The sequence below is a fragment of the Pongo abelii genome, chromosome 20, assembly GCF_028885655.2.
Source record: "Pongo abelii isolate AG06213 chromosome 20, NHGRI_mPonAbe1-v2.0_pri, whole genome shotgun sequence".
Taxonomy (NCBI): Eukaryota; Metazoa; Chordata; class Mammalia; order Primates; family Hominidae; genus Pongo; species Pongo abelii.
This window is the reverse complement of record NC_072005.2, coordinates 18,346,165-18,369,334: the sequence shown is the minus strand read 5'-3', so window position 1 is coordinate 18,369,334 and position 23,170 is coordinate 18,346,165. Positions and strand designations below refer to the sequence as shown.

The following is a 23,170-nucleotide window of genomic DNA, read 5'->3' as shown; positions in this document are numbered from 1 at the left end:
GCTTCCTGGAGGAGCAGCTCTAAGGGGTGATGCTGGGGGCTGAAGAAAGACATGTATTCTGGGCAGAAGGAAGTAGATATGCCAGGCCTGTAGTTGACATTGAATGTGGGGTTGTGTGTCTGGACGCGGAGAACCACAGGGAACCGGGAGCTGCGGCCAAGGGGTGCCGGGGAGCCCTGAGGGTGGGCAGTGGGGGTGCCGCACCTTCAGCAGCAGCTCCACGACGTCCATGTGCACCAGCCCCAGCACCGACTCCCCGTTGATGTGGGTGATGAGGTCCCCGGCCCGCAGGCCCGCCTCCTGGGCGGGGCTTCCGTCCTCCACACTCTGGGGGCAGACAAGAACGGTGGGGTCAATGGCCTGGGCCCCATATCTGGAGACCCCAGCCCACGCTGGGTCTGCTGTGGGACCCCAGCAAGCTGCTGCCTCTTGTGCTGCCTCAGTTTCCCTGATCCTGGGGAACTCCTACTCACCCATCAAAGCCCCAGCTCCTACGCCCCCTCCTCCAGAAAGCCTTCTATGTCTGTTCAGGGAGCAACCAATAGGGAGGGCATGCCCCGACGCCCTTGGGCTGGGAGAGGGAGGATAACATGCCCAGTTCGTCCCCATATGGAGCTGGGAGGTTAATGCCACTTGGGATCTGTGAGCTTCCATCCATCCATCCTTGTCTCTCTCATCTGACCTCCTCCCTGCCAAATGACAGGGACCAAGATGAACTCGGTGGCACCAGCTCTGTCTACCTAACCCTGCCAGGCTCCAAAATGCAGCTCTGAGAAGGGACGTGACTGGGCAGAGTCAAACTAGAACCCGGGTCCCTGCCATTCCCACTTGGCACTCACCCAGACGACGTGGTGCACAGTGTAGACGTCGCTATCACCCATGTAGACGCGGATCGCCCGTAGGCTGAAGCCGTACTTCTTGCCGGAGCTGTGGATGACGATGGGGGGCCGCAGGCTGCCACACACCGGGGACGGGTCTCGGCTCGGCGAAGAGTCACGGGACGACGGGTTCGAGGACAGAGAGCGTGGGGAAAGGGGGCTCATGAGGGGGCCGCCGCTGCCATCATCTGCAGGGGGTTAGGGAGGGGGTCACTCACTCCCTCGCAGGTCTTCCCTGGGGCCCCCTCTTTCCCACCACAACGACCACCCTGGCCACTTTGCTGTTGCTTCAATGTCCCAAGCATGGTCACCCCACCAGGCCTTTGCACGTGCAGTGGCCTCTACTGGGAACACTATCTCCCCAGCTCTCCATGTGTCCTGCTCCTCCTCCCCTGTTCTGGGGCTCATCCCCAGCCTCCCCAACTCAGGAAGGGCCCCCATCCTGTTGGTTAAAATGGGTGCAGACAAAGGTGAGAGGAGGCCTTGGGCATTACCTGCCGTGATGATGAGGGACAGGGCAGAGACAGAGGCCGACTTGGGCACACGGCCCCCACCGCCGCCACCACTGCCACTGCTGGAGGACGCTCTGGACTTCTCAGGGGCTGGGTCTCTTGGGCCCCCAAGGCGGCGGCCCCGGCCGGCATCCAGAGGCCTTGGTGTGGAGTGTCGGGCGCCGATGCTGTTGCTTCGTAGGCGGGCATGGCTGAGAGCAGCTGTGTCGGCTAGAGGGTCAGAAGGGTCAGCCGGGTGCCCCTCAAACTCACCATGTGGTCCTAAAGGGACCTTAAGGCCCTTCCTCCCTGGTCGCTATTTACACAGTCCAGCCTCCTGGCCTTTGCTCATGCAGTTCCCTCTTCTTGCACTCCCTTCCCAAATTATACTCTATGCAAAAGTCTTCAAGTCCCCTCCTCCAGGAAGCCTTCCTCCACACCCATTTAGACCCTTAGTTCCCCCATCTTGGGAGCTAGGTGTCCCATCCTGACTCTGAAGCTGGGGGCATTTACCCTAGACTGGGGTTCCTTGGGGGCTGGAGGTCTCTCTGGGACCCTAGCTTCTCCTCTCTTAAAGCCTTTGTTGGCTGTGGAGAACTCCTACTCATCCTTGAAAACCCATCTCAAATAGCCCCTCCTCTGGGAAACTTCCATGACATCATCCCTCTTACTCAGGGCCCAACTTACCAGAAAGGCTCGAGGGCTTGGGCATCACTGGGGTGGCCGCTGGTGGGGGGTCAGGCTCCCCTAGAATGAAGACGGGCCTCTTGGGGCCTGCAGGGGCTGGGGCTGCCCCCTCATCCTCTGATGAGAAGGCAAACTTGGGCATTGTGTCCAGGCTGATGGTATTCAGGAGAGATGGGCTGGGACCCCGCTCGGGCTGGGACGAAGATGACTGACAGGAGGATCCAGAGGATGTCCAGGACCTCAGCCTGCAGGGAGGAAGAGCCTGCATCACCCCTGCCAGGCACCTGCACCCCAGGATACTCAGCCACCTTTCATGGTCACATCTTAACTCTCGGTCTGCAGTCAGGGGCAATTTGCATAGACAGGACGAGTTCCTTCTGTCTGCACTGTCCTCTCTGTCCACCTGGAGACCGCTTATTCACCTTTTTTTTTAAAGACAGGGTCTCACTCTGTCACCCAGGCTGAAGTGCAGTGGTGCAATCTCAGCTCACTACAACCACTGCCCCCAGGGCTCAAGTGATTCTCCTGCCTCAGCCTCCCACGTAGCTGGGATTACGGGTGCCTGCCACCACACTGGGCTAATTTTTGTATTTTTAGTAGAGATGGGGTTACACCATGTTGGCCAGACTGATCCTGAATTCCTGAGCTCAAGTGACCCGCCTGCCTTGGGGTCCCAAAGTGCTGGGATTACAGGTGTGAGCCACTGCACCCGGCTTCCTATTCAACTTTTAAAACCCAGCTTCCAGGCTGAGTGCAGTGGCTGACACCTATAATTCCAGCATTTTGGGAGGCTGAGACAGGAGGATTGTTTGAGGCCAGGAGTTCGAGACCAGGCTGGGCAACATAAGGAGACCCCATCTCTACAATTTTTTGTTTTTTGTCTTTTTTTTTTTTTTTTGAGACAAGAGTCTCGCTCTGTCACCCTGGCCAGAGTGCAGTGGCACGATCTTGGCTGACTGTAACCTCCGCCTCCCAGGTTCAAACAATTCTTGTACCTAAGCCTCCCAAGTAGCTGGGATTACAGGCGTGCACCACTATGCCTGGCTAATTTTTTTGTATTTTTAGTAGAGACGGGGTTTCGCCATGTTGACCAGACTGGTCTTGAACTCCTGACCTCAGGTAATCCACCTGCCTCGGCTTCCCAAAGTGATGGGATTACAGGTGTAAGCCCTGCACCTGGCCTACAAAAAATTGTTTAAAAAATTAGCCGGGTGCCGTGGTGCACGCCTGTAGTCCCAGCTACTTGAGAGGATCTCTTGAGCCCAGGAGTCTGAAGCTGCAGTGAGCTATGATCGTGCCACTGCACTCTAGTCTGGGAGACAGAGTGAGAACCAGTCTCTTAAAAAAAGAAAAAAAAAAAGACCAGGCACATTGGCTCACCCCTGTAATCCTAGCACTTTGGGAGGCTGAGGAGGGCGGATCACGAGGTCAGGAGATCAAGACCATCCTGGCTAACACGGCAAAACCCCGTCTCTACTAAAAATATAAAAAAATTAGCCAGGTGTGGTGGCAGGCGTCTGTAGTCCCACCTACTCAGGAGGCTGAGGCAGGAGAATGGCGTGAAACCGGGAGGCGGAGCTTGCAGTGAGGCGAGACTGCACCACTGCACTCCAGCCTGTGTGACACAGCGAGACTCCGTCTCAAAAAAAAAAGACCAGCTTCCAACACCCATCCTCTAGTAGACATTGACTGTTTCTGTTGAGTTTGAGCTTTGAAGGATGAACAGGAGTTAGTAAGCAAAGGGCATTCTGGACAGAAGGAAAAGTGTGCCTAGCAGCATGATGGTACAAAGCTGTTTTATGTTTGCATGGGGAGAAACACAGAGCCAAAGGGAGCAAGGTTGTCAGGGACCTGACAGGCTGGTCAATATGTTTGACCCTTTTCTACTTGGCCACTAGGAAACTCCCTTTGCATCACATTTTGTGTCTCTACCTCCCAGCAGGCTTGGAAGCTGGATCTGCCTACACTTCCCCAGGCCACCTACCGGATGTCAGCACTCAGCCGGCGGCCATAGTCCACTTCGCTGCGCTCCCACCCCTCCTCCCGGTCTTCACTGAAGCTCCTTTCAGCAAAGGTAGGAGTGGGCTGGACGGCCAGGAACTCAGAGCTGCTGTAGACCTGGGAGGCAAGATAAAAGAATGGTAAGCCGGGTGCAGTGGCTCATGCCTGTAATCCCAGCACTTTCGGAGGCCCAGCTGGGAGGATTGCTTAAGCCCAGGAGTTTGAGACTAGCCTGGGCAACATAGCAAAACCCTGTCTCAAAAAAAGAAAAAAAAAGAAACCCAAACAAAAAAACCAGTAACAACAAAGGTGGCAAGAAAGCTGGATTAGACCGGGCCTGGTGACTTACGCCTGTAATCCCAGCACTTTGGGAGGCTGAGGTGGGCGGATCACTTGAGGCCAGGCGTTCAAGACCAGCCTGGCCAACATGGTGAAAACCTGTCTCTACTAAAAATACAAAAATTAGCTGGGTGTGGTGGCACATGCCTGTAGTCCCAGCTACTTGGGAGGCTGAGGCAGGAGAATGGCTTGAACCCGGAAAGCGGAGGTTGCAGTGAGCCAAGATCGTGCCACTGCACTCCAGCCTAGGAGACAGAGCGAGACTCTGTTTCAAAAAAAAAAAAAAAAAAGAAAGCGGGCTTAGTCCGGTGATTCCTATGTACCAGGTGCTTCGGTATGAGTCACTTCTCTAAATTCTCACTCCCCACATCCCTAAAAGAGCATAGACTTTAGCCCATTGTACAGATGGAAAAACTGAGGCTCAGGGGTCAGGCTACCAAGCTGCGTTTTTGCTGCTGACTAGAAAGTCCTGCCTGGGGCACAGGCCTAAAGCAGAGTGGAGCATTTTTTGATCAGATCATAAACAAAGTAGGGAATGTAAGTTAAGCTCGTGAGGTTATAAAATAACATCCAGGGCCAGGCGCGGTGGTTCATGCCTTTAATCCCAGGACTTTGGGAGGCTGAGGCGGGTAGATCGCTTGAGGACAGGAGTTTGAAACCAGCCTGGGCAACATGGTGAAACCCCGTTGCTACTAAAAATACAAAAATTAACTGGGTGTGGTGGCGCGCACCTGTAATCCCAGCTACTCGGGAGGCTGAGGCAGGAGAATCGCTTGAACCCAGAAGGTGGAGGTTGCAGTGAGCTGAGATTGCACCATTGCACTCCAGCCTGGGCAACAGAGCAAGACTCCATCTCGATAAATAAATAAATAAGTAAATAAACTAAAATAACACCCAGCATGGTACCTGTATTCACAAGGTGGAATAGACCCAAATGTGCATCAAAGATGGGTGGATAAACAATGTGTTCCATCCATATGATGGAATATTATGCAGCCATAAAAAGGAAGCAAGCACTGGTCTACACTGCAGTAGGGATGAGCCTTGAGTACATGATGCTGAGTAAGAGAAGCCAGACCCAAAAGGCCACATAGTGTGAGATTGCATTGATATGAAATGCCCAGAACAGGCAAATCCATAAAGATGGAAGCTGAAGGAGGACAAATGGGGAGTGGTTGCTAATGGGTACAAATTTTTGGGGGAATCAAACATTTGAGAGCTAGATAGAGGTGATGGTTGCACAGCATTGTGAATGTAATGAATGCCACGAAATTGTACACTTTATTTTATTATTATCATTATTTTTTGAGACAGAGTCTCGCTCTGTCGCCCAGGCTGGAATGCAGCGGTGTGATCTCAGCTTACTGCAGCTTCCACCTCTGGGATTCAGGCAATACTCTTGCCTCAGCCTCCCGAGTAGCTGGGGTTACAGGCACCCGCCACCACGCCTGGCTAATTTTTGTATTTTTAGTAGAGACAGGGCTTCACCATGTTAGTCAGGCTGGTCTTGAACTCCTGACCTCAAGTGATCCGCCCGCCTTGGAAATTGCCTTAAAATGGCTAAAACAAAAGCAAATCAAAAAAACAAAACAAAACAAAACAAAAAACAAGGCCGGGTGCGATGGCTCATGCCTGTAATCCCAGCGCTTTAGGAGGCCGAGGCGGGCAGATCACGAGGTCAAGAGTTTGAGACCAGCCTGGCCAACATGGTGAAACACCATCTCTACTAAAAATACAAAAAAATTTGACCAGGTGCGGTGGCTCATGCCTGTAATCCCAGTACTTTGGGAGGCTGAGGCAGGAGGATAGCCTGAGGTCAGGAGTTTGAGACCAGCCTCGCCAACATGGTGAAACCCCATCTCTACTAAAAATACAAAAAAATTAGCTGGGTGTGGTGGCAGACGTCTGTAATCCCAGATACTCGGAAGGCTGAGGCAGGAGAATCGCTTGAACCCGGAAGGCAGAGGTTGCAGTGAGCCGAGACTGCGCCATTGCACTCCAGCCTGGGCAACAGAGCGAGACTCCGTCTCAAACAAAACAAAACAAAAAAACAATACAATTCCTAGCACTTTGGGAGGCCGAGGTGGGAGGATCACTTGAGTTCAGGAGTTGGAGACCAGCCTGGGCAGCATAGCAAGACCTCATCTCTACAGAAGAAAACAAAGCAAAATCAAAAAACAGATACGAAAGCAAACAGACATCATGCAATGTTTTCTGAGCAGTGGCTCCCCTCAGGACCCGGACCCACCTTGCTGAACCGGTGGGAGCAGGAGGAGAACTGGGGGATCTCTGTGGACGATTCTTCATCATTGGTCTCATCGTCCTCGGAGCCCAGATGGCGGTAACGTTCTGAACGTGCTGTGGGAGGGAGAGGCACATGCAGCACGCCTGATGCCCAGAGATGATCTCGAGGGCAGTGTGGCGATGCGGGGAGGGCATTTCAGGATAGGGTCACTGCCAGGGCAAAGGCTCTGAGGTGGGACAGTGCCTGGTGTGTTTAAGGACCACAGGAGGCTTGGGTGGCAGAGCAGATATCTGGGGATCAACACCAGCTGTGTCCCTAAAAAGTTGTGGGGCCGGGCGCGGCGGCTCACGCCTGTAATCCCAGCGCTTTGAGAGGCCGAGGCGGGTGGATCACTAGAGGTCAGGAGTTTGAGACCAGCCTGGCCAACATGGTGAAACCCCGTCTCTACTACAAATACAAATATTAGCTGGGCAGTAGTGCTACGCGCCTGTAATCCCAGCTACTTGGGAGGCTGAGGCAGGAGAATCGCTTGAGCCTGGGAGGCAGAGGTTGTGGTGAGTCGAAATCGCACCACTGCACTCCAGCCTGGGTGACAGAGCGAGACTCCATCTCAAAAAATAAATAATTAAAAAGTTGTGGGAGCAATTAGCCAAGCATGGTGGCAGGCACCTGTAATCCCAACTACTCAGGAGGCTGAGGCAGATAATTGCTTGAAACCGGGAGGCAGAGGTTCCAGTGAAACGAGATCGCGCCACTGCACTCCAGCCTGGGCGACAGAGCGAGACTCTGTCTCAAAAAAAACAACCAAAAAACAAAAAAACAGGTTGTGGGACCAGGGGTGGAAATTCCTATTTCTGAGCTTCAGTGATTCCTTGAAATGGGTCACACAGAATTAGGTAAAATTGTGCATCTTTTTTTTTTTTTTTTGAGGCAGTTTTGCTCTTGTTGCCCAGGCTGGAGTGCAATGGTGCCATCTCAGCTCACTGCAACCTCCACCTCCCGGGATCAAGCAATTCTCGTGCCTCAGCCTCCCGAATAGCTGGGATTACAGGCATGTACCACCATGCCTGCCTAATTTTTTGTATTTTTGGTAGAGATGGGGTTTCTCCATGTTGGTCAGGCAGGCTGGTCTCAAACTCCTGACCTCAGGTGATCTACCCACCTCGGCCTCCCAAAGTTCTGGGATTAAAGGCTTGAGCCACTGCGCCTGGCCAAAATTGTGCATCTCAAACATAAAGGATGTTCCTCATTTTACAGAAGAGGAAACAGAAGCTCAGAGAAGACCTCTGACATGAAGCAAGTTCTGAAGGAGGTGCTGGACACTGAAGGGCAGGACCCCCAAGTAGGGAGAGAGTCATCCCTGAGAGCTCACCTACAGTGCCCCTGCAGGGACCCCTCCACTAAAGCTGCAAGAGGCGCCCTACCCTCCTGGATAACAGATGGGGCCCCATGCCTGGTCAGGGATGGACACCCAGGAGGCCCAACTTGCTGGGGAACCCCAGACAAGGGTCTGCCACACTTGGTGCCTTGGTTTCTCCTTCTGAAGCCTGAGGGATGCTGTGGCCTCCTGAGCCCAGACGCACAGGAAATCCAGCCAGGGGGCGGCCGACACACACCCTAGATTCTTGGAAGGCTCAGGAAGTCGGAAGCTCCAGGCCTAGGGTGAGGTGCCAAGCTCGGGTGGAATGCCTGGCACACAGCCCTCTGCCCCCAGGGATTGAGGGATGGCAGAGCCTCCCCTGCCAGGGGGACCCCTCCTTACTGTCAAAGTAGCTGGTATCATCCTCGGCTTCGAGCTGGGGCACGAACTCAGCTTTGTGTCGGAGAAGCCCTGCCCAATCCAGGGCCAGGAAAAAGGGGTGCTGCTTCACTTCGTGGGTGCCACCTGCAGATATGCCCAGCTGAGCCCTGCGGGTCCTCACCTCACCCGCCACAGGATGCCCCCCACCCCTACGGCCCATGCTGGACACAGGGTGGGGACAACACAGAACCAGAAAAATGGGCTGGGCGCAGTGGCTCACACCTGTAATCCCAGCACTTTGGGAGGCCAAGAAGGGAGGATCACCTGAGGTCAGGAGTTCAAGACCAGCCTGGCCAGCATGGCAAAACCCCATCTCTTCTAAAAACACAAAAATTAGCAGGGTGTGGTGGCTGATGCCTGTATTCCCAGCTACTCGGGAGGCTGAGGCAAGAGAATCGCTTGAACCTGGGAGGTGGAGATTGCAGCAGTGAGCTGAGATAGCACCACTGCACTCCAACCTGGGCAACAAAGTGAGACTCTGTCTCAAACGACAACAACAACAACAACAACAACAACAACAACAACAACAACAACAAAAAAGAACCAGAAAAATGGGAACAAAAATCTGCTGTCATTTAGGAGCTTGGAGAGGGACCAAGCCAGGATTCAAACCCAGGCCAGCAGCCAGGCATGGTGGCTCATGCCTGTAATGCCAGCACTTTGGGAGGCTGAGGCGGGCAGATCACTTGAGGTCAGGAGTTTGAGACCAGCCTGGGCAACATGGTGAAATCTCGTCTCTACCAAAAGTATAAAAATTAGCCGGGCATGATGGCACATGCCTGTGGTTCCAGCTACTCGGGAGGCTGAGGTGGGAGGATCGCTTGAGCCTGGGAGGCGGAGGTTGCAGTGAGCCAAGATTGTGCAACTCCACTCCAGCCTGAGTGACAGAGTGAGATCTAATCTCAGAAAAATAAAAAAGCACCCAGGCTGCCCAGGTTCCAAAGATTCTGCCCTTCTCTCTGCTGCCATCTGGGACCACACCGCCTAGAGAAAGCCCAGAGCCTTACAAGGGCCTCCTTCCCGGGCTCCTCCCACTTGTTTCTGCTCCACAGAGCAGGTGATCATCCCCGACCTTGGACCCAACCGTCTCCCATAGCGAAGCCTCAGTCATGTACAGGAGCCATAGTGGCCATGTGATGGGTGGCTGCATGAGTCTCAAACGGTCCCTTAATGATTAACCAGGTGACTAGGAAAACTGGGACAGTAGGATCTTCTGGGCCTTTGACACAGGTCCTGGTGATTTCACAGCCTCACATACTTATTCAGGCTCAGTGCTCCATATAGGCACCAGACCCAGCTACTTTCTATTCTTTCCAAGGTCTTGTGATAGTTCCTGGAGAACTCCTGTGCATCCTTCAAAACCCTAGCTGCAAACTCCCTCCTCCATGCAGCTTCCCAAGTAGAACTCTTGTCTACCCCGGGCGCTATGCCTCCGTTTCCTGGGTCCCAGGGCCTGAAGGAGCCACCCACCTGGGTTCTCCCCCACACTACATACCAGTGCCCAGACGGTCCAGCGGGCTCTGCCGGAGCAACCTGGTGATGAGGTCCTGGGCGTCCGCTGGAAGGGCCTCGTCTCCCTCTGGCCACATGATCTCATCTAAAATGAGGGAGGGAGGGAGAAGGCAGGGTACCCCTTTCTAGTACCATCCACCATTTCCCCTCACTTCACTGTACTCCAAACCACTGGCCTCCTCTGCCCCTTCAACGTGGCAGGCTCGGTACCCACTGACAGCCTTTGCCACAGCTGTGCCCTATGTTCAGAGCCACCTTTCCCTTTTCTGTCTCTATGCCTTCTTGTCATTCTCAGGTTCTTGCAGGTCTCTGCTCACATGTCACTTCTGTTTTTTATTTTTTGAGATGAAGTCTTGCTCTGTCGCCCAGGCTGGAGTGCAGTGGCACAATCTCAGCTCACTGCAACCTCTGCCTCCTGGGTTCAAGTGATTCTCTTGCCTCAGCCTCCCAAGTAGCTGGGATTACAGGTGCCCGCCACCATGCGCGGCTAATTTTTGTATTTTTAGTAGAGATGGGGTTTCACCATGTTGTCCAGGCTGGTGTTAAACTCCCGGCCTTATATGATCCTCCTGCCTTAGCCTCCCAAAGTGCTGGAATTACAGGTGTGAGCCACCATGCCCAGCCTCACATGTCACTTCAGTGAAGCCTCCGTGACCCTATAATTAATCCAGCCACCCGCCTCACTCAGCACCCCGCCGCCTCCCCACCTGGCATCCAACTCCCTCCCCTCTTCCTGCTTCTCTCCCTGACATGCGGGTGGAGGACCGCTGCCCAGAGCTCTGGTGGGGCTGCAGCTCAAACCCGGGCCCATGGAGGAAACGCACCGCTGACCACCTGACCGAAGAGTTCCTCGGGGGTGTCTCCAAAGAAAGGCACGCAGCCCACCAGAAACTCATAGAGGACGACGCCCATGGCCCACCAGTCCACTGGCTTCCCATAGCCCTGGCGGAAGATCACCTCGGGGGCTATGTACTCCGGCGTCCCACACACCTGGGCCAGGCAGAACGGGGAAACTGAGGCCAGCCCCCAGCCCAAGAGAGGCCCCAGGAGAGAGGAGGAGGCATCCCAGGGCTGCCCACCCACCTGCCTGCCCACCTGCTTGTCAATGAACTCTCGGGCGTCCTTCTCGATGTGGCCCTCATAGAGGTTGGTGGCCATGCTCATGAGGCCGATCTTGGACAGGCCGAAGTCCGTGAGCTTGATGTGGCCAAGCGAGGTGATGAGCAGACTGTGGGCAGGTTAGGGGTGTGCTCAGAGCTGGGGGGCTGGGGTGCCTGGCCTCTCCTTCTGCCCCAGACCTTGGCTCCACCTGAGATGGGCGGAGCTCTGCCTCCAACTCCTGGGCCCTAGCGATCCTCCTGCTCAGCCTCCCAAGTAGCTGGAACTACAGGTGCACACCACCACACCCGGCTAAGGTTTTTTTTTGTAGACATGAGGTCTTGCTATGTTGCCCAGGCTGGTCTTGAATTGCTGGCCTCAAGCAATCCTCCCACCTTTGAAAGTGCTGGCATGACAGGTGTGAGCCAGCATGCCTCGTCTCTACTGTGTGTATGTATATGTGTGTGTGTATATATATATATTTTTTAGTGTATTTTTAGTAAAGACGGGGTTTTGCCATGTTGGTCAGGCTGGTCTCGAACTCCTGATCTCAGGCAATTCACCCGCCTTGGCCTCCCAAAGTGCCGGCCCAGAATTGTTTCTTTACAGAGCTGGAGCAAACAGGAGGTACTGACTACATAGTTCATTAAATGATGGTTATACACAGTGAATTCTCTGGAATGTATTTTTAAGTGGCAGATGCACCCAGAAGGTGCACGGAAATGCGACTTCATACAGCTGGTGCATAAGACACTATGATGTAGCAAAACATTTATATATTTAGGTCCATAGGAAAACCTAAACAGCAATGTATACTGTACCTGCGCGAGAGTTTTAAAAATGAGTTCATTTGCCGGGCACGGTGGCTCACAACTGTAATCCCAGCACTTTGGAAGGCTGAGGCCGGCGGATCACCTGAGGTTGGGAGTTCAAAACCAGCCTGACCAACATGGTGAAACCCCGTCTCTACTAAAAATACAAAAATTATCTGGGCGTGGTGGCGCATGCCTGTAATCCCAGCTACTTGGAAGGCTGAGGCAAGAGAATCGCTTGAACCAGGGAGTCTGAGGTTGCAGTGAGCTGAGATCGCACCATTGCACTCCAGCCTGGCGACAGAGCAAGACTCCATCTCAAAAAAAAAATTAGCTGGGCGTAGTGGCACATGCCTGTAATCTCAGCTACTCGGGAAGCTGAGGCAGGAATATTGCTTGAACCCGGTAGGCGGAGGTTGCAGTGAGCCAAGACTGCGCCACTGTACTCCAGCCTGGGCGACAGAGACTGTCCCTGTCTCAAAAAATAAATAAATAAATAAAGATAAAGTGTTCTGGGCCAGGTACACAGTCATTGCCTAATAACTGTTCTTCTGCCTATTTTGTACACACCTGGTGCCTAACAAGTACATGCCAACCAAGAAAATGTGATATAGAAACCCAACGTTAGTGTGTAAGGAGTTATTCATACTTCTGAGTTCCTTAGAGCATCGAGCACAGGCCCAGGTATACAGCAGGTGCCAAATACATGTCTGTTTTCTAAGCCACTTGCCAACTGCAAAATGCCCTGAAAACATGCAAGGCGCTTTTTTTTTTTTTAGATGGAGTCTCGCTCTGTCGCCCAGGCTTGGGTGCAGTGGCACGATCTTGGCTCACTGCAACCTCTGCCTTCCGGGTTCAAGTGATTCTCCTGCCTCAGCCTCCTGAGTAGCTGGGACTACAGGTGCGCACTACCACTCCCAGCTGATTTTTGTATTTTTAGTAGAGACAAGGTTTAACTATGTTGGCCAGGCTGGGCTTGAACTCCTGACCTCAGGTGATCCACCTGCCTTGGCCTCCCAAAGTGCTGGGATTATAGGTGTGAGCCACCGAGCCTGGCCTACACGCAAGGCTCTTAACACTTATGTTCACATCTCCATACATGTATGTGAGGAATGTCAGTTCTTGCGTCATATCTTGAGGACACTTGATAAACGGACATTCCTTTTTCCCTGTACACAGCAGGCACTCAATAAATGCAGAGGAGAAAATAATACAGGGGTTTCAAAGCAGGTGGCCCTGTGTCTCCCAATTGCCCATAGAGGGTCTGGCATGCAGTAGGTGCTTACTACATACTAGAATAAAATAAACATCCTAAGGCTCTCAGTAAACACGTTCTCTTCCTTGCTTTCCTGCACTAATATACAGCAGGTGCTCAAGACATGCACGGTCACTGTCTTTACATGTAAGGTCTCGCAAATTGCATAATCCTGTTCTGTGGATGTAGCTGGTATCTTATAAGTGCATGTTCTCTCCCCTTGTGCAGCAGCAGCTCTGGGTGCGCACCCCATCTCCTGTATACAGTGTGTGCATCCTAAGTGCACATCCTCTCCCCTTGATTGGCAGCACCTCCATAAGTGCACCGGCCTTCCCCTGCATACAGCAGACGCCTATTAAGTGTCTGCTCTCCTCTCCTCTGTACACACAAGATGTTCACCATGTGCTCATTCCCTGCCTTCCTGTCAGGAGGTACCAACAGAGCTCAGACAGATGGGGCTCCTGAAGGGTCCCGGGATGCACCTCAGAGGCTCTGCCCCTGATCCTCTTTGGCCCCGCCCTGACCCTCTCTGGCCCCGCCCCCAATCCTCTCTGGCCCCGCCCTCCCCGAGGCCCCGCGCATGCTAGCTCAGCTCACTTGTCTGGTTTGAGGTCACGGTGCACGATGCCATAGTTATGCAGGTACTCCAGCGCCAACACCGTCTCGGCGAAGTACAGGCGGGCCATGTCCACGGGCAGCGGGCCCATGTTCTTCAAGAGCGTGGCGCAGTCGCCGCCTGGAAGAGGGGCGGATGTAGTCAGGAGGCCCAGCCCCCGCCCACCCCTTAGGTTATACCCAATGCCTACGCATCCTCCTCGCTTTACCTCCTGCAAAGGGTCCCCGGTTTGTTCTGTCTCAGCGGGGAGGGTCGGGGGAGAGGGAAGGGGCGGACCCTATCTTCATTTATTTTTAATTTTTTAATTTTTTTTTTTCTTTTTGAGAGTCTTGCTCTGTCACCAGGCTGGAGTGCAGTGGCGCGATCTCGGCTCACTGCAACCTCCGCCTCCCGGGTTCAAGCGAGTCTCCTGCCCCAGCCTCCAGAGTAGCTGGGATTACAGGCTGCACACCACCACACCCAGCTAATTTTTGTACTCTTAGTAGAGATGGGGCTTCACTATGTTGGCCAGGATGGTCTCAATCTCTTGACCTCGTGATCCACCAGCCTTGGCCTCCCAAAGTGCTGAGATTACAGGCGATGGCCACCGCGCCCGGCCTATTTTTTAAATTTTTATTTATTTTTTTGAGACAGAGTCTCACTCTGTTGCCCAGGCTAGAGTGCAGTGGCGCAGTCTCGGCTCACTGCAAGCTGCGCCTCCAGAGTTCAAGCAAATCTCCTGCTTCAGCCTCCCGAGTAGCTGGGACTATAGGTGTGAATGGGGGTTTCGCCATGTTGCTTAGGCTGGTCTCGAAGTCCTGACCTCAAGCGATCAGCCCACTTCGGCCTCCCAAAGTGTTGGGACTACAGGCGTGAGCCAGCGCGCCAAGCTGAGACCCTGCCTTCTGATTCTCCCCAACAGGGCAGCAATTAGTGCTGTATACAGCTGGTGTCTCCTAAGTGCATGTTCACTGTCTCGCCTGGGAGTACTTTGGTAATAGTGCTTTACCTGCCTGAACCATACATCTCCCTGCCTTCACTTCTGGCCTCCAGGCCTCTGCCCATCAGTTCCCCTCACCTAGGATGGCCACCCTCCTCTTGCCTCCAGGGTCCTATCCTCACACACTCCTGTCTGGGCTCCTCCAGCCCTAAACCCCCATGGCTGGGCTCCCTACCCCAGACTGGGGTTCCTGAGGGTCCCCCAAAGCAGGGTGAGAGACCTCATGGAGGACAGAACAGACCTCAACTTGGTCTAAAAATTTTCTCCCAGGCGTGGAGGGGAGGGGTGAGTTCCCCATCGCTGGAGGCATGCAAGCCCCAGTGAGCATACCTTCCACGTATTCCATGACCATACACAGGTGGCGCCGGGTCTCAAAGGAGCAGAACATGCTGACCACAAAGGGGTTCTCAGCAAAGGTGAGAATGTCACGCTCCACAAAGACCTGCTGGATCTGGTTACGCAGGATCAAGTTCTGTTTGTTGATCTTCTTGATGGCAAAGCGCTGCCGCGTGTCACGGTGCCGCACCAGGTAGACGGCCCTGCGGACAGAGGGCCAGGCTTGCTGGGACTGGAGATCGAGGCCCCGGCAGGCACTACAGCTCAACTTGAGCCCAGATCCCAACCTGCCTGGCCTTTGCCTGTGGTGTGCCCTCCATCTGGGCCACCCTTTCTCCTTACCTGGTCCCCCTCCCAGAGCAGCCACCTTTGGGTTTAAGCCACCATGGCTGGGGGTCATATAAATGGGCTGCACATGGCCCTTGTATATTGGCCTCTAGGTTGTATGTTTCTTTTATTTTTATTTTATCTTATTTTATGTTTTTTGAGATGGCACGTCACTCTGTTGCCCAGGCTGGAGCACAGTCATGAGATCATGGCTCACTATAGTTTTGACCACCCCCCGGGCTCAAATGATCCTCCCACACCAGAGCCTGGCTAATGTTTAAATTTTTTGTAGAGATGAGGTCTCGCTATGTTGCAGAGGCTAGTCTCAAACTCCTGGCCTCAAGTGATCCTCCCACCTCGGGCTCCCAAAGTGCTGGGATTATAGGCGAGAGCCACTGCACCTGGTTGCTTGTGTATTTCTTTCTTTTTTTTTTTTTTTGAGATGGTCTCACTGTGTCACCCAGGCTGGAGTGCAGTGGGGCGATCTCGGCTCACTGCAACCTCTGCCTCCTGGGTTCAGGTGATCCTCCAACTTCAGCCTACCAAGTAGCTGGAATTACAGGCATGTGCCATTATGCCCAGCTAATTATTCTATTTTTAGTATTGATGGGGTTTTGCCATGTTGCCCAGGCTGGTCTCGAACTCCTGGCCTCAAGCGATCCTCCTACCTTGGCCTCCCAAAGTGCCTCCACACCCGGTCTAGCTCTTTTAAAAGCCTGCTAGCACGAAGCTCAAAGTTTTACACATCCATTTGTTTTACACACAGCCCAAATAAGCAAAATTTTAGCCACTGAGAGCCTGTTTGCTTTGCAGACTCGTGAAACTGCACCATCTCTGAGCCATGGATAAGATGAACTTTGTGGATTTCAAGACCCTAAGCTGCTACCGCCCTGCAGGGAGTCTCTGACCCAGAGATTGAGTGCCCATGCTGTTGAACAACATCACCTAGACACGTAAGCCCCTTCTCTGATCCCCCTCTCCCCAGGGAGTTCCTTTGCCGGCCTCTCCCTCTTGATGGTGACTCCGGGAACCTCAGCCTCCAAAGGGCTTATGCTATGAGGGACTTCCCTTGTATGCAAGCCTGCCATTCGAAGCAGCACCTAAATAAAGCTCACTGTGTGCTACTCCCACTGGGTGGGCATCTATTTCCTTGATCAGCCCCCAAGCCCCTAGAACGCCCTACACTTGGGGCAGGTAAAGGCCTGGCTCGTGGACAGAGCACACATGAGGCCGCAACCTCGATATGGCGTGTCTCCACTTCCCCCTCCAGGCCTCAGGTGCCCTCTCTGCCCATTCAAGGGTGAATGTGTGAGCCCTGCTGGGGTGGGAGGGGGATGCAGGGGCTGTCTGGGCCTCAACCATCCCCTCAGGCATCTGTGAAATGGGTCTATGCAGGACTCGGACTCACCCATAGGCTCCGTTGCTAATGAGTTTGATGGTCTCAAAGTCGCTTTCGCATGGCTTCCTCCGTGACTGGCCGACCAGGGCGCGGCTCTAGGGGATGGGAAGGGCTTAGGGTCCTGCCCCGCTGTAGAGCTGGCCAGGCTTCTCCTGCCCCCAAGCCCAAACCACTGGTCCTGGTGCCCGATGCTACCTCCTCCCCTGTCCAAACTTCTCCAACTCAGCTTCTGACTTTCTGTACTTTTTTGCACACAGCTGTGCCCTCCTCCTGGGAAACTCTTACACGTCCTGCAAAACTCACCTTTCCGGTGCCCCTCCAGCACCGCCCCCACCTGACTTCCGAGGCAGGGCAGTCCCACGTGCCGTCACCTTGCCTCCAAAGTCAACCGATGCTAATTAAGCTACATGCAAGACCTCAGCAAACCCAGCCCTTTCTGTGGGTGCCTGGTCCACTCTGGAAAGAACAAGATGAGCGGGGGCCCCCAGCCTCAGCTACTCACCTCCGGGGACTCAGGTGCTGGGGGCTGTTCTTCTTCGAGGTGACTCAGTGGCACCATCTCTGCAAGATGAGGGAGGAGGCTCAGCTGGGGCCTCCCTGCCTCACCATGCATCACCCAGCAATTCCCTGAGGCCTCTAGAGTTCTCACCCCAGGCTGGGGATGCGGTGCCTCCCCTGACCAGCTCCCATGACACTGTCATGAAGCCACAACCGGGAGGCTGGATGAAGCAATGACTTAGGAACCTTCTAGAAGGGCCAGTGGGCTGCCCTGGCTCTGAAGTGCTCAGTCATGATCAAACTCAGGCTCTGAGCCTTGAGCCTGTGAACACGGGATGTGACACAGGCCCCCTGGGCGTCAGCTCCTAACATCTTCCTCAGCTCAGGGTGCAGCCCAGGTGGAGGGTCCAATATGTTCTTGCCCCAGGCCTCGGCAGAGGGGCAGCCCCTAGCGAATGCCTGGCAAACATGGTCGAGCCACAGACCACATGTGATCTGGCCTTAGGTACACCTGGGTTTGATTCCCTGCTCAGCCTTATCTGCCTGGAGCCTCAGTTTCCCCAGCTTTATTTTTTATTAGTATGATTATTTAATTAATTTATTTATTTGAGATGGAGTCTCGCTCTGTCACCCAGGCTGGAGTGCAGTGGTGTGATCTCAGCTCACTGCAACCTCTGCCTCTTGGGTTCAAGTGATTCTCCTGTCTCAGCCTCCCAAGTAGCTGGGATTACAGGCGTGTGCCACCACGCCCAGCTAATTTTTGTATTTTTATTTTTATTTTTTGAGACGCAGTCTCACTGTGTCGCCCAGGCTGGAGTGCAGTGGCGCGATCTCGGCTCACTGCAACCTCCACCACCTGAGTTGAAGAGATTCTCCTGCCTCAGCCTCCCGAGTGGCTGGGATTACAGGCGCCTGCCACCACACCCGGCTAATTTTTGTATTTTTAGTAGAGATGGGGTTTCACCATGTTGGCCAGGCTGGTCTTGAACTCCTGACCTCAGGTGATCTGCCTGCCTCGGCCTCCCAAAGTGCTGGGATTACAGGTATGAGCCACTAGGCCCAGCCTAATTTTTGTATTTTTAGTAGAGACAGGGTTTCACCACCTTGGCCAGGCTCATCTCTAACTACTGACCTCAGGTGATCTGCCCGCCTTGGCCTCCCAAAGTGCTGGGATTACAGGCGTGAGCCACCGCACCCGGCCAAGTATGATTATTTCAGAGACAGGCTCTTGCTGTGTCACCCAGGCTGGAGTGCAGTGGTGCCATCATGGCTCACTGCAGCTTCAGTCTCCTAAACTGAAGCGATCCTCCCACCTCAGCCTCTCGAGTAGGTGGGACTACAGCCACACCTGGCTAATTTTTAAAAATACTTTTTGTAAAGATGGGGTCTTGCTATATCGCCCAGGCTGGAGTGCAGTGGTGCGATCATAGCTCACTGCAGCCTCAAACCCCTGGGCTCAAGCAATCTTCCCACTTCAGCCCCCCAGGTAGCTAGGACTACAGGCATGTGCCATCATGCCTGGCTAATTGTTTTTTTAATAGAGACGAGATCTCACTATGTTGCCCAAGCTGGTCTCAAACTCCTGGCTTCAAGTGATCCTCCTGCATTGGCCTCCCAAAATGCTGGGATTACAAGTGTGAGCTACCATGCCGGGCCTCCCCAGCTTTAAATGGGGACAGTGGCAGGTCAGTCCCACTCCAGGAATGGTCCAACCTTAGGGTCTATGCCTATGCTGACTGTTTCACTCTTTCCTTTGGATCTGCAACCTGGTTACCTCCTGCCCTCCAGGCCTCAGTTTGAACACTGCCTCCTCCCAGAGCCTCCCCTGGCTACTGCTGGACCAGGCTAGGTCCAAGTTCAATGCTCCAGCTTTCAGTTCCTCTTAGCCTGGCTATTTGTGGAAATTTTTTTTTTTTCTCTTTTTGAGACAGGGTCTGGCTTTGTCACCCAGGCTGGAGGACAGTGGTGTGATCATAGCTCATTGCAGTCTCAACCTGCCAAGCTCAAGCAATCTTCCCACCTTAGCCTCCTGAGTAGCTGGGACTACAGGCGCGCACTGCTACACCCAGCTACATCTTTTTTTTTTTTTTTTTTTTTTTTAATGTAGGCTCACTCTTTCGCTCAGGCTAGAGTGCAGTGGCGTGATCTTGGCTCACTGCAACCTCTGCCTCCTGAGTTCAAGCTATTCTCCTGCCTCAGCCTCCCAAGTAGCTGGGATCTACAGGCACCTGCCACCACACCCAGCTAATATTTGTTTTTAGTAGAGATGGAGTTTCCGCATATTGGCCAGGCTAGTCTTGAATTCCTGAGCTCAAGTGATCCACCCGCCTCAGTCTCACAAAGTGCTGGGATTATGGGATTATAGGCGTGAGCCACTGCACCTGGCTGGCTGTGGGAGTTGTTTTTTTTTTTTTTTTTTTTTTTTGAGACAGAGTCTCGCCCTGTTGCCCAGGCTGGAATGAAGTGGCGTGATCTTGGCTCACTGCAACCTCCGCCTCCAGGGTTCAAGTGATTCTCCTGCCTCAGCCTCCCCAGTAGCTGGGATTACAGGCACACGCCACCACACCTGGCTAATTTTTGTATCTTTAGTAGAGATGGGGTTTCACCATGTTGTCCTGGCTGGTCTTGAACTCCTGACCTTGTGATCCACCCACCTCGGCCTCCCAAAAGTGCTGGGATTACAGGTGTGATCCACCGCACCCGGCCGGCTGTGGGAGTTTTTGACCATCTTCTTACCTACGGGTTGTCCTGTTTGACTCCAAATCCACTTTCTGGGCTACAGTAAAGGCCACAGAAATTGGTAAAGCCATTTGTGAATTTGCAGGACAAAGGGAAGGCCACTGCTAACACTGGTCCCCAGGCTTCCCGGCCATCTTAACTTGGCATTTGAGGACACTGAGGCCCCTGGGCCCCAAAAGATCAGAGGGTCTCAGCATAATTCCTGCAGGGGACCTAAGAGCAAGGCCACAGAGAGACATAGAACAGTGTGGTGGTTCTGGAATCCTGTGTTTGAATCCTGGCTTCATCTGCCCTTTCTTTCTTTTTTTGTTTTTTTGAGACAGGGTCTCGCTCTGTCGCCCAGGTTGGAGTGCAGTGGCGCGATCTCAGCTCACTGCAACCTCCATCTCCTGAGTTCAAGCAATTCTTGTGCCTCAGCCTCCTGAGTAGCTGGGATTACAGGCATGCGCCACCACACTTAGCTAATTTTTGTATTTTTAGTAGAGAGGGGGGTTTCACCATATTGGCCAGGCTGGTCTCGAACTCCTGGCCTCAAGTGATCTGCCCGCCTCAGCTTCCCAAAGTGCTGGTATTAAAGGTGTGAGCCACCGTGCCTGGTCTCCATCCGGCCTTTCCCAGCCTTGGTTTCCTCTTCCCATCCCGGCTTACCCTCCAGGGGGTCCTTGGCCAGGCCCAGCTGCCCAATGATGTACTGTGGAAGGTCAGTCTTAATGCCTTGGCCCTCCCGCGCATGGCCCTCAGCCGCCTCCAGCAGGTGGTAAAATTCCTCAGGGTCAAACTCCTAGGGGCACAGGAGGGCTGGTCACCCGGGGCTTGGTTCCACCTGCAGGTCTCTGCACATGCTGTTCCCTCTGCCTGGAGAACCCTTCCCAGCTCACCCCCTGGGTCTCCGCTCCCGCTTCCTCCTCAGGGAAGCCCATGCTAGCCCAACAGCACCCTGTGTTCCTCTCAAAGCCCTACATGATGGGAACTGTCACCTGTATCTTGGCAGGACTGTTGTGGTCCCAATCTCAGTTCTGCCCGGACCCCAAGCTGGCCGTAGAAAAAGAAACTTACCAGACACTCCAGCAGCCGAGCTGGCCGTGAGATGATGATCAGCAGTTTCCGGACAAGCTGGACGATGAAGCTGACCTCCTCACTGTCCGAGCGCTCATGGGCCTGGGGGAGGTGGGTCGTGGCATCACCCACAGGTCCTCAGCACTGTCTGGCCCGGGGACCCCCCCTCACTCCGCGTCCCACTGCATGCAAAACCTCAACATGCGAAAAACCACGCACATCCTGCAGAAGCCGCTCCAGCTTCTCCTGCATCTCTAGGAAGTAGCGGGAGGTGACGAGGTTCTCGCCAGACTTGGCCAAGCAGTCTCGGGCCAGCTCGACGATCTGGTGGTGGATGAAGCCCAAGACGCCATCAGCCAGCGCCAGCCGGGCGCCAGGCGCATAGGCCGTCAGGAACTCCTGCAGACGGCCCTCCATCTGTGCTGTGGCCTGGGTGGGGCGAGACAGGGCGACCTGGTCAGAGGGCGGGGCTGGAGTGACACGCGCAGAAGGGGGCAGGAGAGGCATGGTTGGGGAGAGAGGAGATAGGGCAATGGGGTGATCAGGTGGGAGGGCTGGCACAGGAGGAACAACATCTTTCAATGGAAGGGGAAGGAAAGACAGAAATGAACAGACTGGCAAAGGGGACATAGCCAGGAAGACAGAGTTCCATGGAGGGACAGCAATGTGGAGAGAAGCACAGGGGCTAGTCCAGCCGCCAGGCGCTGCCCACCTTGGGGAACCTCTCCCGGTACACATGATTCATCATGACAATTTCATTGTCGAAGGTCCCCGTTGCGCGGCCCGGGCTGAAAGGAAGACAGCTGGCTTGTGATATGGGACCTGAGACCAACCCCAGGGGAGGATGTCGGGGGCTCTGAGCCAGGGTTGAGGGACAAGAATCAGAGGCTAGGCTCAGGCAGGGTCAGGGCTGGGGTGGAGGAGGAGCCACAACTTGGGCCTCCATGCCAGCCCAGGGAGGGGCCGGGGCTGGGGCCAGAGGTCGAGGCCCACCTGAGACTGCGAGAGCGGGGGCGGAGGCGGGGTGACCGGCCGCCTTCCTCATCAAGCACATTCTCTGAGCTGCGGAAGTGCTTGGACAGGAAGTGCAGCTCGTCCGGCGTCGGCTGGAAGGGAAGCTGGTGGAGACGTTCCCGGGAGGATGAGCTTGACTGGTAGAGAGTGGTGGGGATTAGAGCCATGAGTTCACCGTCAGTGCTGTGGCCAGGACCCCAGCACCACCCCTCAAGGCCCAGGCTGCCTGCTGGCCATCAGAAGGTAACATTCTTTCTCCTGCCTAGCTCCTATGCATCCCTCAAAACCCTAGCTCTGATGCCCTCTCCTCCAGGAAGTCCTCCCTGCCTGTACCCCTGGGCAGCCCCAAGTCCCCCTCTAGTCAGGCCCTGACCCATAGGCTGAGGATATCTGTATCTCCCCAACCGGGGACTATTTTGGGGCCAAGGTTGGGTCTTCTCAGGGGACCCTGCATTTCCCAGAATGGGGCGTGCATGGAGGAAGTAACTAGTATGTTTGCTGACTGCACAACTATCCAACACCTTGAAAAAAACACACAAAGATGTGTCCCCCACCCCAACCCGGCATCTGCCTGTCCACCTGCCAAGGTGGGGCTATGGGTACCGAGAGGGTGGAGCTGGGTGTGTTGGTTCCATAGCCGGAAGATGGGAGAGACGCGAGGGACCATCTTCTGCCGTCTGCCCTGGAGAGGGGAACAAGAACAGATGGAAGGAAGGCCTGGCCCCTGTGGTTTGTGGGGACTAAGAACAGACACTGTGGCCAGCATATTCTGGCCCTGTTGTAGGAAGGATCTCCTGAAAATAACCAAGAACAGAGACACAGGCTGACCAAGTCCACTGCATGTTCTCTGTCTTTAGGTACCTCTTCCAGGAAGCCCCCCCGTGACTCCAGCTGCCACTGTGTCCAGTCAAAGCTTCAACCTCTGAGCTGTAGCTTCTGGGGCACACATTGACCACCCCCCACCAAACGGAGGACTCCCCAGGGGCTCAGGGCCAGCCGCCCATTTGCGACCATGCCCTCAGCCGGCAGCACAGAGCATACACACAGCAGGTGCTTAATGAATGTTGTTGTATGAATAAATAAATGA

The 23,170-nt window shown here is 54.2% G+C and overlaps 1 protein-coding gene across 46 annotated transcripts in view; it reads right to left on the bottom strand.

The window, feature by feature from the left end:
• The window catches only part of MAST3 (microtubule associated serine/threonine kinase 3), a 54,919-nt gene that overhangs the window by 5,636 nt on the left and 26,113 nt on the right, over positions 1-23,170 (bottom strand). For all 46 annotated transcript variants that reach the window (XM_054539922.2, XM_054539924.2, XM_054539913.2 and 43 more), the window contains 20 exons: positions 22,687-22,765; positions 22,063-22,220; positions 21,782-21,857; positions 21,289-21,498; positions 21,070-21,171; positions 20,662-20,794; positions 17,279-17,337; positions 16,786-16,871; positions 15,045-15,253; positions 13,717-13,855; positions 11,050-11,182; positions 10,779-10,944; positions 9,938-10,039; positions 8,404-8,526; positions 6,645-6,754; positions 4,041-4,174; positions 2,057-2,301; positions 1,373-1,600; positions 840-1,066; positions 205-327 (listed from right to left, as the gene is read on the bottom strand). In XM_054539922.2, the coding sequence (XP_054395897.2) occupies positions 205-327; positions 840-1,066; positions 1,373-1,600; positions 2,057-2,301; positions 4,041-4,174; positions 6,645-6,754; positions 8,404-8,526; positions 9,938-10,039; positions 10,779-10,944; positions 11,050-11,182; positions 13,717-13,855; positions 15,045-15,253; positions 16,786-16,871; positions 17,279-17,337; positions 20,662-20,794; positions 21,070-21,171; positions 21,289-21,498; positions 21,782-21,857; positions 22,063-22,220; positions 22,687-22,765 (2,842 nt within the window). The remainder of the gene's footprint in view (positions 1-204; positions 328-839; positions 1,067-1,372; positions 1,601-2,056; positions 2,302-4,040; positions 4,175-6,644; positions 6,755-8,403; positions 8,527-9,937; positions 10,040-10,778; positions 10,945-11,049; positions 11,183-13,716; positions 13,856-15,044; positions 15,254-16,785; positions 16,872-17,278; positions 17,338-20,661; positions 20,795-21,069; positions 21,172-21,288; positions 21,499-21,781; positions 21,858-22,062; positions 22,221-22,686; positions 22,766-23,170) is intronic.